Source organism: Culex pipiens, chromosome 2 (assembly GCF_016801865.2).
Source record: "Culex pipiens pallens isolate TS chromosome 2, TS_CPP_V2, whole genome shotgun sequence".
NCBI classification, from domain to species: Eukaryota; Metazoa; Arthropoda; class Insecta; order Diptera; family Culicidae; genus Culex; species Culex pipiens.
This window is the reverse complement of record NC_068938.1, coordinates 111,245,891-111,264,973: the sequence shown is the minus strand read 5'-3', so window position 1 is coordinate 111,264,973 and position 19,083 is coordinate 111,245,891. Positions and strand designations below refer to the sequence as shown.

General features: G+C 36.5%; 1 protein-coding gene across 1 annotated transcript in view; it reads left to right on the top strand.

Moving 5' to 3' along the window:
- Positions 1 to 19,083, top strand: part of LOC120428156 (E3 ubiquitin-protein ligase TRIM9) — a 74,495-nt gene that overhangs the window by 51,905 nt on the left and 3,507 nt on the right. The window contains exon 8 of the mRNA XM_039593140.2: positions 7,932 to 8,070. Within this exon, the coding sequence (XP_039449074.2) occupies positions 7,932 to 8,070 (139 nt within the window). The remainder of the gene's footprint in view (positions 1 to 7,931; positions 8,071 to 19,083) is intronic.

Here is a 19,083-nt window from a genome sequence, read left to right as displayed (position 1 = left end):
CAACGAATCTACATCATTGAAGATCTGGCAACTCTGTCTCGAGTTATAACCACTTAAGTGATATTTATGTACTTTTTTTGTAGCCCGATCTCATTTAAATGTATGTAAACAATGTCCGGATCCATCATCCGACCCATCGTTGGTTAGGTAATTGAAAGACCTTTCCAACGAATCTACAACATTGAAGATCTGGCAACCCTGTCTCGAGTTATAACCACTTAAGTGATATTTATGTACTTTTTTGTAGCCGGATCTCATTTAAATGTATGTAAACAATGTCCGGATCCATCATCCGACCCATCGTTGGTTAGGTAATTGAAAGACCTTTCCAACGAATCTACAACATTGAAGATCTGGCAACCCTGTCTCGAGTTCTGACCACTTAAGTGATATTTGTGTACTTTTTTGAAGCCGGATCTCACTTAAATGTATGTAAACAATGTCCGGATCCATCATCCGACCCATCGTTGGTTAGGTAATTGAAAGACCTTTCCAACGAGTCCAAAACATTAAAGATCTGGCAACCCTGTCTCGAGTTCTGACCACTTAAGTGATATTTATGTACTTTTTTGTAGCCGGATCTCACTTAAATGTATGTAAACAATGTCCGGATCCATCATCCGACCCATCGTTGGTTAGGTAATCGAAAGACCTTTCCAACGAGTCCAAAACATTGAAGATCTCGCAACCCTGTCTCGAGATATCCCGACTTAAATGATATTTATGTACTTTTTTGTAGCCGGATCTCATTTAAATGTATGTAAACAATGTCCGGATCCATCATCCGACCCATCGTTGATTAGGTAATTGAAAGATCTTTCCAACGAGTCCACAACATTGAAGATCTGGCAACCCTGTCTCGAGTTCTTTTTTTGTAGCTGGATCTCATTTAAATGTATGTAAACAATGTCCGGATCCATCATCCGACCCATCGTTAGTTAGGTAATTGAAAGACCTTTCCAACGAGTCCAAAACATTGAAGATCTCGCAACCCTGTCTCGAGATATCCCGACTTAAATGATATTTATGTACTTTTTTGAAGCCGGATCTCACTTAAATGAATGTAAACAATGTCCGGTTCCATCATCCGACCCATCGTTGGTTAGGTAATTGAAAGACCTTTCCAACGAATCTACATCATTGAAGATCTGGCAACCCTGTCTCGAGTTATAACCACTTAAGTGATATTTATGTACTTTTTTGAAGCCGGATCTCACTTAAATGTATGTAAACGATGTCCGGATCCATCATCCGACCCATCGTTGGTTAGGTAATTGAAAGACCCCTTTCCAACGAATCTACAACATTGAAGATCTGGCAACCCTGTCTCGAGTTATAACCACTTAAGTGATATTTATGTACTTTTTTGTAGCCGGATCTCATTTAAATGTATGTAAACAATGTCCGGATCCATCATCCGACCCATCGTTGGTTAGGTAATTGAAAGACCTTTCCAACGAATCTACAACATTGAAGATCTGGCAACCCTGTCTCGAGTTCTGACCACTTATAATGCCACTTATGAGCCCTTGAGTGATATGTGTGTTTTTTTGGATCAAATTTGTGTCCAAACCCATCATATTACATATCACCCATTGTTGGAAAAGAGTGAGGAAGGCACCAACCACATAGGTGGATTATGTTAGTTTTTGTAAGAAAACCTGTCATGTTATATATTTTCAGAAAGGTATTTGAAAGACCTTTCCAACGCGTCCGAGACATTGAAAATCTGACAACCCTATCAAAAGTTATAAACACTTAAGTGTTATTTATGCACTTTTTGGAGGCCGGATCTCAGATATGTTGATGAAAACGTTGTCCGGATCTCTCATGCGACATATCGTTGGATAGGTAATCAAAAGACCTTTCCAACGCGTCCAAGACATTGAAGATCTGACAACCCTATTAAAAGTTATAAGCAAGGTGCTTATATTGTGACATTTATGTACTTTTTTGAGGCCGGATCTCAGATATTTGGATGAAACCGTTGTCCGGATTAGTGCGTCCATCCCGGGAATTCCCGGGACAAAAATCCCGGAATTTTTCCTAAACCGGGAATTCCCGAATCCCGGGATTTTCTATAATTTGTCCCGGGAATTCCCGAAATTGAAAAAAAAAATCATATTTTGGTCTGGAAATTCAGATTTGGTTGTGAAAATAGTAGAACAATAAAATGAATTAAAATTTGTATTCAGCAAATCTCAGCATTAAATTGGCATTTAAGGAAAAAATATTATAATTTGAATTACCAGGTCCGCAAAATGCCTAGTGCTTTACATTTTTTCTCTATTATTTTATTTTTCTGAAAAACTGGATATATTTACGTATATTTTCGATTTTAAATAAAAAAAAAAAATCTCATATCAAATTATTTATAATCAGGATCTCAGATATTTTGATGAAAACGATGTCCGGATCTCTCATGCGACATATCGTTGGATAGGTAATCAAAAGACCTTTTCAACAAGCACGAATTGGATTGGGAATCTGGCTACCCTATCATAAGGTGTAAGCATATAAGTGCCCTGCAATATGAAGACTATCCAATCTAGTGGTATGAATAATGAGTCAAATTGATAAAACACTGAAAAACATCACCCTTTTGTGTCTATTTTGGATAGCACCCTTTAAATGTGAGGAAGGCACCAACCACCCTAGGGTGGATTACTGAAATCATTGTTTTGATGAAATTTCTTTTTGAGAAAATGGCCTAAGGCATATAAAGTACGTCACGCTAAAATCAGCCAAAATTTCCCCCCCCCCTCCCCCCCCTGTGTCACGCTTTTCCTATACTTATAATACGTAATGTCCCACTTGCTCACACCCCCCCCCCCCCCCCCCCCTAGAGCGTGACATACATTATGGATGACGCCTAATGTGCTGTAAAGCAATATATCGTAGAAAATGGATGGATTAGGAAAATATTTGCTAAGCAACTTTCCAACTTAAAAAGTGATATCTCAAGAATTATTCAATTTACAAAAAACAATGAGGTTTAAATTGAATTTAATGTTAAAAACTCTCAGCAATCGAGTGCAATTGTCATTTTCGCTGTAAGTGTTCATCCAAGGGATTGAAAATACATTTTAAAACTTCAAAAGCAAAATTTTAATATCTGGCAAACTTGTATGTAAATTTTGAGTATTCCATTGGATTCTACGTAAAAGTTGCCATTATGTTAAGTTTTCAATAGGGTAATTCTCTACCAACTCACACGAAATCCGGGAAAGTTGCCCGACCTCTCTTTGATTTGCTTGAACCTTTGTCCTAAGGGGTAACTTTTGTCCCTGATCACGGATTGGAAGTCCTTTTTTATTTCTCGTGACGGAGGGGTGGTACAACCGCTTCCATTTTTGAACATGCGAAAAATACATGTTTTTCAGTAATTGGCGGCCTTAAAAGGTGATGAGATGAAAATTTTTTGTCAAAGGGGCTTTTATGTGAAATTGGACGCCTGATTTGATGCCGTACTCAAAATTTCGGAAAAAAACGTATTTTTTTTTAATCTGGCATTTTTTTATTACTTAACCATAAACAATTGGCAATTTGGACATGCCAATTTAAGGGAAATTTAATATTCTGTACGGATTCGTGATCAGTAGGGTTATCCAAATTCGGGGTTTCTCGACGCTATCCGAGGGAGGGGTTCCCGTGGTCAAAATGAGCTCAAATTTGGAATTTAGCTTAGTGATGGACCAATCTTTGATTTCAGGGGGTAGCCCCGAGAAAACCCGGATTTGGACCACCCTAGTGATCATTGCCTGAATTTACCCCTTAGGACAAAGTTTCACGCAAATCGAAGAGGGGTCGGGGCAACTGCTGTGTGAGTTGGCTGAGAATGACCGCTTAGGAAAATAACCTAAAATTGAGGTTTTTTCTAAAATCTCAAAAAAGGGGGGCGCTACTGGTGCGTGGATTGACCAAATGTCACCAAACTTGGGATTCCTGGTTTTTGAGGCAAACACAATCCCCATGCCAAATATGAGCAGTCCACTTGGGAAGGAATGAACCATAGACAAACAAACCCTGTAAGTTTCAACTAAATCGGGGCATCCTCTATACGACCTCTAGAACAAACCAAGCAAAATGCCTCATGCAATTTTTGATAGGTTTGTTTTTTTTAGAACAGGTTTTTATAAAATTTGCCAAAATAAGTACATATCTCCGTGATTTTAGTACATGAAAAACGTAAAATTGTTATAATCTTGGGCAACTTCACGCCCCTACCAAGTGAAAGTAAAGCCCAACGGTTGCTGCGTTGCCACTCAAACTCTGAAGCTCTGCGGTTCTTCTTCTTCATCCAGGTTCACACCGCAATGTGGGTGGACCACTTCCACTTTCCTTTTGATGCCGTTGGAATGACTGTCAGTGGGTTCAAACGCCAGAGAGGATATTTTACAGTGATGCTATGATTTTGAAAACTTACAATTTGATGATTTTGAATCTTTAATAATTTTAAATGAAATTTTGTGTACTATTTATGTTTTAAATTTTAAAGAGTTGTACAACTTGTTTTCAACAGATAAGAACTTTGTTAATACCCATGGGACCACTGTTCATAAATATATGAACAGAGAATTTCCCCGGGCTGGACTAAGTAGATGAGACCTGTTTCCTTTGGGGAAATATTTTATGACAGGTTCAGTGAAAATTGTTATTCTTCTGCTGGTCTTCGTAGCTCTTTCGGTCGACGGAGAGGAGTGGGAGTGATGAAATTTTTGGACACAGCGCAAACATCCGAGGCCACCGAGGAGTCATTCGTTGGTGCTGCTGACAAGAGTGTCTGACGTGGCTCTCTTCTCTATGCTTAAACAGTCAGTGTGGTGCGAGGAAGATTAACTAACGTTGCCACAGTTTTGCCAGGGAAAAATCAACAGCAACAGGGTGGGGGTGGTTATAATAACTCCTCCTTCTGACCAGGTGGGCGGTGTGGGCAAAAGCATGCTCAAATATTTATGAAGAATGTCTGCTTTGGAGGCTTTGCGGATAACCCATCAAACTTGGTCGGATTTGCCAGTTTGACACTATACAGGAAAGTTGTGAACAGCGTTTGTCGCTTATATTTTTGGGGGGAACTACTTAAGTCTGTGTTCTCGGGTTTCCGGAGCAAAATGATATTTCCGTATTTGAGTGACATTGTTCCCAAAGTATGTAGCTAAACAGAATGGTGTTTGGTTAATTCTCTACCAACTCACACGAAATCGGAAAAAGTTGCCCCGACCCCTCTTCGATTTGCGTGAAACTTTGTCCTAAGGGGTAACTTTTGTTCCTGATCACGAATCCGAGGTCCGTTTAAAAATTCTCCCATTTTTCGTTACTCGACTGTAAAAAATTTTGGATCATGTCATTTTATAGGAAATTTAATGTTCTTTTCGAATCTACATTGACCCAGAAGGGTCATTTTTTCATTTAGAACAAAAATTTTCATTTTAAAATTTTGTGTTTTTTCTAACTTTGCAGGGTTATTTTTTAGAGTGTAACAATGTCCTTCAAAGTTGTAGAGCAGACAATTACAAAAATTTTGATATACAGATATAAGGGGTTTGCTCATAAACATCACGAGTTATCGCGATTTTACGAAAACAAGTTTTGAAAAAGTTACTTTTTGCGTTTCTCTTTGTTTCGTCGTCCGTGTCTGTCGCGGGTGACCATGAACGGCCATGATTAAGGCTACCAACACTTGCTGAGCAAAAATCCGTACACTTTGCCGATATGAAACCATGGTGTAACAAAAACTGTCAATGAATTATTTAGATAACTTAAATATAATAAATTTGAGAATTAAAAACATAAAACTGTGTCGTTTTTACAGCTAACAAATTTCACAAAATGCTATCAGAGTGCTTATGACTTGCACGTTTAAATGTATTCATAAAATAAACCGTGATTTGAATCAAATCATTATGTTCTCTTTTTTGCAAAACGTATAAAAGTTTACGAAATGTTAAGTTTGCTCTTACGAATAATATCGTTCTTAGTGTTTTCACGAACACTTTTCCAGAGTTTTTTTTATTGAAAATGTCCTATAACATGTGAAACACAACAGTTTATAGGACCTTTAAAAAAAACTCTAGATTTGTTAATTCAAATGTTCAAATGTTTTCACAAATTTCAGAAGGCTTTTGGAAATGGATAAATATTTTTAGTAAGGAATTTCTAAAAGAACAATTCTAGAGTTTTTTTTAAAGGAAATATGAAAGACAATTGTTCAAAAACTCTAAAATTATTGATAATCAAGTTTGAATTGAGGCAACCCCGGAAAATTCTCCCTTTTTAAATCAAACTCACAGAAAAATAAAAATTTCTAGTTAACAAAAGCTACGACCAAATCAAAAAGAAATTCAATGATTAAAAAGTTGTTAAAATTCCGTACAAATCCGTACTATGCGTAAAATTCCCTACAAAAATTCCGGCCTGTTAAAAATCCGCGAAGAGGTTCGAAAATCCGTATGGTAAGGAAAAAATCCGTACAGTTGGTAGCCTTAGCCATGATCAACAACGACCAACTTTTTCAAAACATTTTTTCGTAAAATCGCGATAACTCTTGATGTTTTTAAGCAAACCTCTTGTGTCTATATATCAATTTTTTTGTAATTGTCTGCTCTACAACTTTGTAGAACATTGTTACACTCTAAAAAATAACCCTGCAAAGTTAGAAAAAAAAAAATGAAAAATTTTGTTCTAAATGAAAAAATGACCCTTCTGGGTCAATGTAGATTCGAAAAGTACATTAAATTTCCCATTAAATGACATGTTCCAAATTTTTTAACAGTCGAGTAACGGAAAATGGGAGAATTTTTAAAACTTTTTTAGTGTTTTTTTCGATAAAAATACGTTTATTCGGAATTCTGAGTACGCCATCAAATAGGGCGTCTAATTTTACATAAAAGTCCCTTTGACACCAAATTTTTATCTCATCACCGTTTCAGGCTGCAAATTATTGAAAAACACCTCTTTTTTCGCATGTTCAAAAATGGAAGGGGTCGTACCGCCCCTCCGTCACGAGATATCAAAAAACGGACCTCGGATTCGTGATCAGGGACAAAAGTTACCCCTTAGGACAAAGTTTCACGCAAATCGAAGAGGGGTCGGGGCAACTGCTGTGTGAGTTGGCGGAGAATTACCCGTTTATGACATGGAATGAAATTTTATTGTAAAATTGACGTAAAATTTCAAACCTGGTTTGATGGGAATTCAACATTATCAAGGATTTTCATCAAAACAGGTAAAAACGCAGTTTTAAACCTGTTCCATTTGCTGTTTCTCCACTGTAAAATAATATGAGACATACTATTTTTTGAGAAATTAACTGTAAAATCAGCTTAAATTTCAATAAATCAAAGACTCTTTTGTAAATTTGTTAAATTCTGAAAGATCATTTTGGATTTTGATCAAAGTTGAGAACAACAATTACGTTCATTATAATGAGGATATTCCAAACACAAGTCGCACTTCACTTGAACCCCCCGCCAGCAATCTACAAAATTGCTTTGAAGAATCTCACTTAATTGTCAAACAGCATTTCCGCTCCGTTGACAGCTCGGTCTGGCAATAATACAATGCAAGTACACGATGTGAATAAATATAAAGATAATCTTATTCCCCAACAACAGCAACAACACCAGAGAGTCGTGTGGATTTGGAGCCAAAAGTTGCTTCAGAATTTTAACCACGACAAAGTTCCTGTTTCCTCTGCTCTTCTGTTCGCCAGTGAAAAAAGGATCTCCTTTACATTTTTATGTCTTTCTCCCCTTTTTATGCTACCCAGAATCAGCAGCAGCAGCATAACATCATCCCCTTACTAACATTTTGCTGTATTTTTCTTCATTCTTTTTCGTTATTTCCGCCTGGAAATGCGCCCTCCGACAACGGGTTTTCCTCTCCATTGCTGTGGAAAATGCGCCACCCCCCCTACCCCCAACCCAAAACAGGAAGTGTACTGCGGAAAGGAGACAATCTGCACCGTCGACGGGCTGCACTTCAACTCGATGTACAACGCGCGCGTGAAGGCCTTCAACAGCACCGGCGAGGGCGAATACTCGGAGCTCGTTGGCCTGCAGACGGCGGAAGGTGAGTGGCTTTCATTTTTTCATATCGTTTTTTTTTCCCCGCGCGTAGTTACGCAAAACACGTGGATGCATTTTCATATTTGTTTGTTTGTTTGCATTTGGGTTCCAACAGTGAGTTTTTTTTTTTATAAAGGGAAAACAACATTCTAGAATTTGTGCTTGTTGAGTTTATATCATTTACGAGACTGCTTTGAGTGTATGTTATCCACTTTCTGGTGAAAACAGCTCACCTGGTGTAATGAGTGATAATGTTGACATGGAGGGGAGCTTGAAGAAGATTCTTCATGTTTTAGTATTGCACCACATGAAAGAGTTTGCTGATCTCTGAAAATCATAAAATTCAATGCATTTCTTTAAAAAATGCGCATTGGACATTATAATTTGTTAATGAACTATTTCACCTATTTTAGTTTAGCGGGTTATTTTTCAGCCAAAATACAACAAATTCCACGATAAATCAAAAAAAATATTTGAAGGGTATTTTTGACAAATAGTTAAAAGTATCGATGATTTCGAATTAAAAAAAAAACATATTTAAGGTTATTATTTAAAAACTTTGATGTTTTTTGCGTGGGTATCATTTTTTCATCGTTTCAACATATTTTTGTTATGAATCAATTGATTTGAGCAACTTTTTTTTTCTCCATATTAAATTGTATGCAGGGCCGTAGCCAGGATTTTTGTTCGGGGGGGGGCTTGGGTTCAAAAATTCAAAGGTTATGGAAATCTGTAAATCAGAAATTCCATTTGTTTAAATTCACCTGGCTAACGGTAAGATTATTGAGATGAACTATAAAACTGTAAAATAATGTATGCAAAAAAGATTGAAAAAAGCTTCATCCTATGTTAAGAAAAAATAAATTGAAGAAAATGCTTCATCAAAAATCCACTTTTTTCATATACACTAAATCCCCCATATGCGCTCTTTTTGGGGGGGCGCACACCGGGGGAGAGCGCAATTCGGGGGAGCGTTATTTCGGGGTTTGAGCGCAAACGGGGGGAGCGTTATTTCGGGGTTTGAGCGCAAATCGGGGGAGCGTTATTTCGGGGTTTTGGCGTAAAACGGGGTTTTCTTTTTTAATGTACTTTATTTACATAAAAATGGAACATTTGTATAAAGGGTCATCCACAGAACACGGATAAGGGGCCATCCACAAATCTGGGCATCTATGAAATCCCGGAAGCCATGGCCTGAATATCTACCTGATCAACGGGGGGCTATATGGGTGTATTAACCATCGGTATAGCTTCAGGTAGCTTCAGTGAACCACGACGGATACTCTGGGGTACATTGGCTTGTAATGGGTCCTCCAGGAACTCCCGGGAGTTATGACCTGATGATCTACCTAATCAACGGGGGTCTATATGGGTATATTAACCATCAGTATAGCTGCAGGTAGCTTCAGTGAACCACGATGTATACCCTTCGCCATGTTGGATTGTAATGGATCCTCCAGGAGCTCCCGGAAGTTATGACCTGATGATCTACCTGATCAACGGGGGTCTATATGGGTGTATTAACCATCGGTATAACTTCATGTAGCTTCAGTGCACCACGATTGATACTCTGCGCCATGTTGGATTGTTATGGGTCCTCGAGGAACTCCCGGGAGTTATGACCTGATGATCTACCTGATCAACGGGGGTCTATATGGGTGTATTAACCATCGGTATAGCTTCAGGTAGCTTCAGTGAACCACGATGGATACCCTTCGCCATGTTGGATTGTTATGGGTCCTCCAGGAACTCCCGGGAGTTATGACCTGATGATCTACCTGATCAACGAGGGTCTATATGGGTGTATTAACCATCGGTATAGCTTCAGGTAGCTTCAGTGAACCACGACGGATACTCTGGGGTACGTTGGCTTGTAATGGGTCCTCCAGGAACTCCCGGGAGTTATGACCTGATGATCTACCTAATCAACGGGGGTCTATATGGGTATATTAACCATCAGTATAGCTGCAGGTAGCTTCAGTGAACCACGATGTATACCCTTCGCCATGTTGGATTGTAATGGATCCTCCAGGAACTCCCGGAAGTTATGACCTGATGATCTACCTGATCAACGGGGGTCTATATGGGTGTATTAACCATCGGTATAAGTTCATGTAGCTTCAGTGGACCACAATTGATACTCTGTGCCATGTTGGATTGTTATGGGTCCTCGAGGAACTCCCGGGAGTTATGACCTGATGATCTACCTGATCAACGGGGGTCTATATGGGTGTATTAACCATCGGTATAGCTTCAGGTAGCTTCAGTGAACCACGATGGATACTCTGGGGTACGTTGGATTGTAATGGGTCCTCCAGAAACTCCTAGGAGTTATGACCTGATGATCTACCTGATCAACGGGGGTCTATATGGGTGTATTAACCATCGGTATAGCTTCAGGTAGCTTCACTGAACCACGATGGATACCCTTTGCCATGTTGGATTGTTATGGGTCCTCCAGGAACTCCCGGGAGTTATGACCTGATGATCTACCTGATCAACGGGGGTCTATATGGGTGTATTAGTCATCGGTATAACTTCATGTAGCTTCAGTGGACCACGATTGATACTCTGCGCCATGTTGGATTGTTACCCATTGAACCCAGCAACTCCCGGATTAGGTAGATCATCAGGTCATAACTCCCGGGAGTTCCTGGAGGACCCATTACAAGCCAACGTACCCCAGAGTATCCGTCGTGGTTCACTGAAGCTACCTGAAGCTATACCGATGGTTTATACACCCATATAGACCTCCGTTGATCAGGTAGATCATCAGATCATAACTCCCGGGAGTTCCTGGAGGACCCATAACAATCCAACGTACCCCAGAGTATCCATCGTGGTTCACTTAAGCTACCTGAAGCTATACCGATGGTTAATACACCCATATAGACCCCCGTTGATCAGGTAGATCATCAGGTCATAACTCCCGGGAGTTCCTGGAGGACCCATAACAATTCAACATGGCGCAGAGTATCAATCGTGGTCCACTGAAGCTACATGAAGTTATACCGATGACTAATTCACCCACATAGACACCCGTTGATCAGGTAGATCATCAGGTCATAACTTCCGGGAGCTCCTGGAGGATCCATAACAACCCAACATTGTGAAAGGTATCCATCGTGGTTCACTGAAGCTACCGGAAGCTATACCGATGGTTAATACACCCATATAGACCCCCGTTGATTAGGTAGATCATCAGGTCATAACTCCCGGGAGTTTTTGGAGGACCCATAACAATCCAACATGGCGAAGGGTATCCATCGGGGTTCACTGAAGCTACCTGAAGCTATACCGATGGTTAATTCACCCGTATAGACCCCCGTTGATCAAGTAGATATCTAGGGCATGACTTCCGGGAGTTCTTGGATACCCAGATTTGTAGATGGCCCCTTATCCGTGTTTTGTGGATGACCCCTTATACAAATGTTTCATTCATATGTAAATAAAGTACATTTAAAAAGAAAACCCCATTTTACGCCAAAACCCCGAAATAACGCTCCCCCGATTTGCGCCAATTAGAGCGTTATTTGGGGGGAGCGTTATTTCGGGGTTTGAGCGCAATTCGGGGGGCGCAAAACGGGGGAGGCGCAATCGGGGGGAGCGTATTTAGGGGATTTAGTGTACCATGTTTATAAGGATTTGAAAAGAAAGTGATTTTCTTACGTTTTCTTGGATTGTTGGAATTAAAACGAATTTCATGAAAAACTGTCCGCTAGCAAAATATCGTTAAATTTAAAATATACCCTAAATAAATTTTTAATCAAAAAAATGCCCGAAGAATGTTAATTTATCTCACTTTTGTTTAATTTCGTTTATAAACAAATTTGGATGAAAAACTTATGACCAAATAAAAAAAAAATAAAAAAAAATTCTACTATCTAATTTAAAACCGTTTGGATTGAAATTTCTAGCTGTTACTATGAACTGAAAAAAATTGTTGCACGATTTTTAAACAAAATAAAACTCATAACTTAACTTTTCTTGTAATTTTCTTTAAAAAAAATCATTAACACTGTTTTATTTAAATTGTTTAAAGGCTATTGAAGGTATTGCTTATTTTCTAAATCTAGTGCATCCTCTCCCAACTAAAAAAACGTTGAAGTACTGGTTATATTGAATTCCGTTTTTTTACTGAATTTTAATGTATAAAGAGATAATAAGAAATGTTAAATACATAACGCCGCAATATTTACTGAAAAAATGCATTTATTTAAAAGCAAGCTTAAATCATAGTTTGATTTTTCCCGATAAAATCAAACAAAAAAATTGCTGAAAAATTGTTTCTGAATTTTGAGTATCAATAAAATTATGCAAATCGTTGAAAAAATTAAAATCAGATCCTTATTTCTAAAAGTTTTTTTTTTATAGCAAATAATATATGGTTGAGTGCTGTCAAAATTTTATCTTCGAATAAATATAGTTCAACGCATGTCCAACTTACACGGACGCCCAAGCCACCCAAAAAAGTTGGAACGGTAACTTCAACTCGCTGGTTCTCGGGCATAACTCAACCAATCGGGACGATTCTTGTTTCCAGAAATTTGTAAGAATGTCTAGATGATCCTAGAACTTTGTAGAACTCAATTTGATCAAATCTGTAATTTTTGCGATCGAAAACATCGTTCCAACTTTTTTAAAACAACAGCCTCCGCGGAATTTTCGGCGATTTTTTTTTACTGGCGAAAAAACCACATCCTAACATCCTAACAAATCACTGGAAAAAAGAATTGTCTTGATTGGGTGAGTTATGCCCGAAAACCAGCGAGTTGAAGTAACCGTTCCAACTTTTTTGGAGCCTTGGGCGTTGGAATGTTAATATGACTGAACAAACAGTTCAATTCCAAATTGAAAAAAATCCAAAAAGAGTATCACAAAATGCTTATAAACATTATTATAGGTATGCTAGAGTCAAAATGAATTCATAAAAAAACATTTATTTTAAAAAAAAATATGCCTTTTCCGATTTTCGACCAAAAATCCTAAATTCACAGTAATCTTCAAAGAGCACTATTCATTAAAAAAAAATTAAAATAAACACTATCCAATGTATTGAAAATAGTGAACAAACAATTTAGCGAAGTTTTCAAATGAGAATTTGTTTTTAACCATGAAGAACCGTTAAAGATTTGTCTACTCGTTCCTGAGACACAGCTTCTTGAAATTTAAAATAAGATTGTGCGATGAAAAATATAAATACATACAAACATGATTAACACATTAAAATCTTCAATTAACTTTATTGCTGTCCGAACTGTATTTTAATCTGAAATGAGTTTTGATAGAAAATATGAGTGTACATGAAAATAGGAGAAAAATGAATGTTTCACTAAACTGTTGGTAAACATGGCTGTGTTGGTTCTAGGATCGTCTAATGCTCTCTTAATCTTTTTTAGCAAAATAAAAAATATATAACAATATTTTTTTCATTTCCCTGATTTGACTAATAAAAATGATGTAAAATTATAAAGGTTTTTATATTCAAGCAATATCGTGACACTGGAAACGAAATCCTACAAATTTTAGGACTTAGAAACTTTTTATTTACGAAATCTGGTTCAATGAAAAGTCAAGAAAACTTTACATAAGAATGATTAAAACAATGAGGCTTTTACTGTAAATCTAATCTACGTCCTATCATGCTAGTAAGGAGCGCGGAAGGAACGTAAAATTCCATTAAAAAAACGCTCAAGCAATGGACAACGAAAGGGTCACGAAAATATTTTGTCAGGCGGTAAGCAACTGAAAGAGAACAGAATCAAAAAGTGGCGTTTGACGTTTCTTCGCGCGCTAATTGTTTGCAATATTTTTAACTTGAGTTTGTTTATTTGAATGCGACTGAAAATTAGAAACACTTGAAAGATGTTGAATATGCTAAAAAAATATTAAAAATCCATTATTTCCTAAAAACGCAGAGTCGAACATTTAAAGGATAGAGTTTGCTTTTAACTGAGAGTGAAGTTAAAAATTAGAGAAAGCCATTACAATACAATACAATACAATACAATACAATTAACAATTTGAAAATTGTAGAATTCAATAATAAAAATATTAGTCCATTTCAAATATTTAGGAATTCAAAATTTTTAGAATAAGGTAATTCTAAAACCAAAAACAATAAAAAAAAACGCAAAATTTTACAAAATAGAAAATTTCAAATTTAGAGGAATTAACAAAAATAAAATTGAGCATTCCAAAATTCAGTAATTTAAGAATTTCTAAATTCAAATATTCCAAATACAAAGTAAAAACACATTGAAATAAAGAAAATTAAATCTAAAATTATTAAAATTGTGAAATTTTTTAATTTAAAATTAGGCCGCTGCGAATATTTTTTTAAATTTATATCTCTCGATTCTGACAAGGTCGAGGAGGCGGAGCAAAAGCAAATAAAAAATATATTTAAAAATTAAATTATAAAACATGGTTTTATTATTTTAAATGTGTTTTAAACTTCAATTTGTAACAGTTGTTTTGCATCCTAAGTTTTCAAAATATCCGGCTAGTGACGAAAACTTTTTTTCTGTACTGTACATCGACATTTTAGAAATAATTAAAATATTTTCAGCGAGGCAAAAAATGCCGTATTATAGACGCAAGAAAATGCACTTCGATTTGTTTTCTACATAATGGTGTGATGTTATTTGAAACAAATGTTTTATTTGTCCTTCGAATTTTCGGACGAGTTGCAGTAGAGGCAGAAATATGAAATTAAAAAAATATGTATTTATAATTTTTTATTATTAAAAAATAAAAACTCTGAAATTCTAAATCTAAAGATGCTGGAAATTCAATAAATCAGAAAGTTTGAAGTTTGAAAACAGAAAAGTATAAAAATAAAATATAATGAGAAAATTCAAAAATCACTTGAAAAACACTCCAAATATAAACTCCATAATAAATTGAAGAATTCAAACAAAAATCAATAAATATTCAAACTAATAGAAAAAATGTGTTGGGAATTTTTAGTTTTAATTTAATGATTTTTTTCATTTGAGCAACTCTCTACGAAATCGGCCAGTTTCGGCAATTTTTATTTTTTGTATTTTTTTATTTGGCTCAAACTTTGTGGGGGCCTTTCCTATGACCAAATAAGCTATTTTGTGTCATTGGTTCACCCATACAAGTCTCCATACAATTTTGGCTGCTGTCCATATAAAAATGGTACGTAAATATTCAAACAGCTGTAACTTTTGAGTGAATTTTCTGATCAAGTTGCCGAAGACACCAAGGCAAAGTTGTAGGTATTGTTGAGGACTATTGAGAAAAAATAGGTACACGAATTTTTTTTGCTTTTTTAATAAACTTTTGTTTCACAAAAACTCACTTTCCCAAAAAAAAAAAATTATTTTAGAGATTTTTTGATATGTTTGAGGGGACAAAAATCCGCAACTTTTGAGCCATAGAGAAACATGGTCCAAAAATCTGCCGCCAAGTTATGAATTTTTGAAAAAATAGTGATTTTTGGAAAAAAAATCGAAATTTAATGCAAAAACATTTGACGTAATTTTTGAATGTAAAATTGAACTTGCAATCGATAAGTACATTACAGATTCTTTGAAAAAATGGCTCCGTTTTCAAGATATAGTCTCCGAAAGTTTGATTTGGGCGAAATATTTTATATTATATTATTTATATTTATATTATTATATTTTTAAAAATAGTGACCATAAGTGACCATTTCCAAAAATATTTTTTTGAAAAGTTCAGAAAATTTGCAATGAAATTGTCTAAGAGACATTGAAGATTGGACATCTGGTTGCTGAGATAATGCGGCTTTAAGAAAAAGAATCAGGAAATTGAAGTTTTCTAAGTCTCACCAAAACAACCCAAAATTTTCTAATGTCTATATCTCAGCAACTAATGGTACGATTTTCAATGCTAAAACATGAAACATGAAAAAATAAAAAAAAAGTATTTTTATTTACTTGATTTTAAAATCAAATTCGGCTTCTGCCACCTCATTTCAGTCAAATTCAATATTCCATCACCGCCATTATGACCGCTTCCTTAAAATCACTTTAGAAAAGTGCCGTACTTAAGCTCGAAAATGAAAAATAACGCACTTTTTTTCGTGATTCGATTTTTTGAAGTCAAATTATTGCAAGGTCTGCGGGAAATTGAGGCAAGGCTGAACTATATTTGACCTAGGCTCTCTTTTAGACACTTTTTCTTCTTTCTTCTTTGAAAGATAGCCCAACGTCTCAGTGTAGGATAGATTTTGCACCAAAGTAAAACGATGTTCAAATATGCAGCTCAATTGTTAAATATTGGATATATATTCCACAAAGTTTTTGCCCGGCAATGGACGCAAAAATTACATAGTTTGATCAATGTATTCTAGATTCTCTATCTAACAATCTATTTCTGGGAGAATGAAAGAGAACACACAATCATCGATTTAAGATTTTTTTTTTTCGATAGTACATAATAAAAAAATATGGGAAAAATTTCGGGGGGGGCTGCAGCCCGGTAGCCCCCCCCCTGGCTACGGGCCTGATTGTATGGGAAATTTGAGTGCGTACACTGGCCCCGTAAACATTAAATTTACTAACAAAATAGTGAAAAAAAAATATTTTTGCCCATAAAAAAACACGCTTTTATTTTTTTTATTTTCTTTTTCACGGGCGGATAGCATACCCATAGACACATGCACCAGCCAAATATTGCAGAATTTCCATTGCGATTACGGCCAGAAAAGGCTGGTACGCACTCTTGCCCCGGTTTCCTCTAGTATTTCAACTCACAAAACATCCTTTGACACATTATGGTGGGCGTCGATGTGCAACGTCAATTAACCAGTTTTTGTCCCAGCAAGTCGTCGATGTCGCGCTAATTTGTCGCACGTGCATTTTGGGCCAAATTGAGTTGAGAACGCCATTTTGTGCAGGTAATAATGCCTTACCTTTTGATCTTCACAGATCCCCAAAACTCGATTTCAATTCTGAGTTATTAACACTGGAACGCCCAACGCATGTCCAACTTACACGGACGCCCAAGCCTTCAAAAAAGGTGGAACGGTAACTTCAACTCGCTGGTTCTCGGGCATTCCTCAACCAATTGGGACGATTCTTTTTTTCAGTGATTTGTTAGAATGTCTAGATGATCCTAGAACTTTGCAGAACTCAATTTAATCAAATCTGTAATTTCTGAGACTGAAAATATCATTCCACCGTTTTTTAAAACGACTGCCTCCGCGGAATTTTTGGCGAATTTTTATTTTACACGCGAACAAAAAAGTTGGAACAATGTTTTTGATCGCAAAATTTACAGATTTGATCAAATTAAGTTCTGCAAAGTTCTAGAATCATCTAGACATTCTAATAAATCACTGGAAAGAAGGATCATCTTGATTGGTTGAGTTAGGCCCGAGAACCATTGAGTTGAAGTTACCGTTCCAACTTTTTTGGAGCCTTGGGCGTTGGAATGTTAAATAAAACCCGAAAAAACTCCGTGCATTGTTGTCACTCTACATATAAAGGAAGTTTCAATCATGTCGTGCTATCTTGTCACTCCCTGAAAATTGATGTATGTACGACAACTGGCCAAAGGGATTTCAGGTCAGAACGCGTTTGATGCACGTACAAGTTAGACTACCGTAAACATTTGTAATTATAACTCGGGATTCTAGCAACCAACTTCAACCAAACTGCGGGACAATGCACATAATTTCCAGCCAAACAAAACGTGTTTGTTATTGTTTACATTGCGTGCTTTTGTTTTTGTTTATTCAAGGTCAAACATTAAAACGCGTTTTTCTCTGACGGGTGCGACAAGATAGCACGACGACGTCGAAGTGATAATTTCAAGTTAAGAAATTATTTGCTTACCACGGTTCATAATACAGCAATTCCATTTGAAAAGAGCCTAAACCGAAAAAAAGTTATCTGATCGGGCTGAAACAAATTCTGGGGATTCCTTTGCCAAAATTAATTATTAGACCCGTATTTTTCCGTTTGGCCATTAGGGTGACCTACATCGTTCTAGGGTGGTTCAAAAAATGGCAATTTGCGTATTTTTTTTTCGCAAAATCCACTTTTTTCAAAAACTCATAAATCCTCGGCATTTCAACCGATTTTAGCTGTCTTATACGCAAATGAAAGTCCTTTTGACCATGTCTGGACCAAAGAGCCTATGACTAAAAACATTTTTATCGGATTCCTCGGAAAAAATTCAAAATACATAAAAAATTGGCGATGTCTAACCGTACGTTTCCGAAACATGATTTTTTCAAATTAAAAACTGAGTTTTTGAACGCACGAAAAACGAAAATCGAAATCGGAAAAAATCGACTTTTTTCACTAAAACTGCGATTATTTCAAAATTTAAGCGATGACCTATACTGCCCCTGATCGCATAAATGTCCCATATGCATTTTCATCGATTTCGAGTTATTGATGAAGTTTGATTCTAAATTGTGTGCTCTTTCGAAAGAGCCTATAACATCCAGTACTTTGTTCTAGAAATCAGGAGGAAATCCAGTGTTTTCGCGAAAACTTAACACGTAGCCTTATGTATGGGACAAACTTCAAATGCGTTTTTCTCAGCTTGCTGTTTTTGCATATGGGACATTTATGCGAACATGGGCAGTATACATGTTTGAGTACCAAAAATGTCGTAATTCCAACAGTACAAAAACTACCCAAGTAACATTTTTTTCCAGGAGTTCTACAAGAGCTCTTCAAGATAGCTACAGCATAGCAGTTTGGACCGCGGTAGAATAAAATTCTCTTCAAGTACTCTTCCAAACTCCTGAAGAGGTTTTGAAGAGAATTTTATCCTGCCGCGGTCCAAACTGCTATGCTGTAGCTATCTTGAAGAGCTCTTGTAGAACTCCTGGAAAAAAATGTTACTTGGGTATCGTGTTCCTTTTATGTGCATGGCTTTCCATGTAAATTCACATAATTTTTGTACTGTTGTTAATTTTGTTATTTTATTAAAAATAAGTCTAAGGTTAAGATTTTTTGTTTTACCCTAAGCAAAGGGCAACGCGATTTCTTAATTTATCATGCTA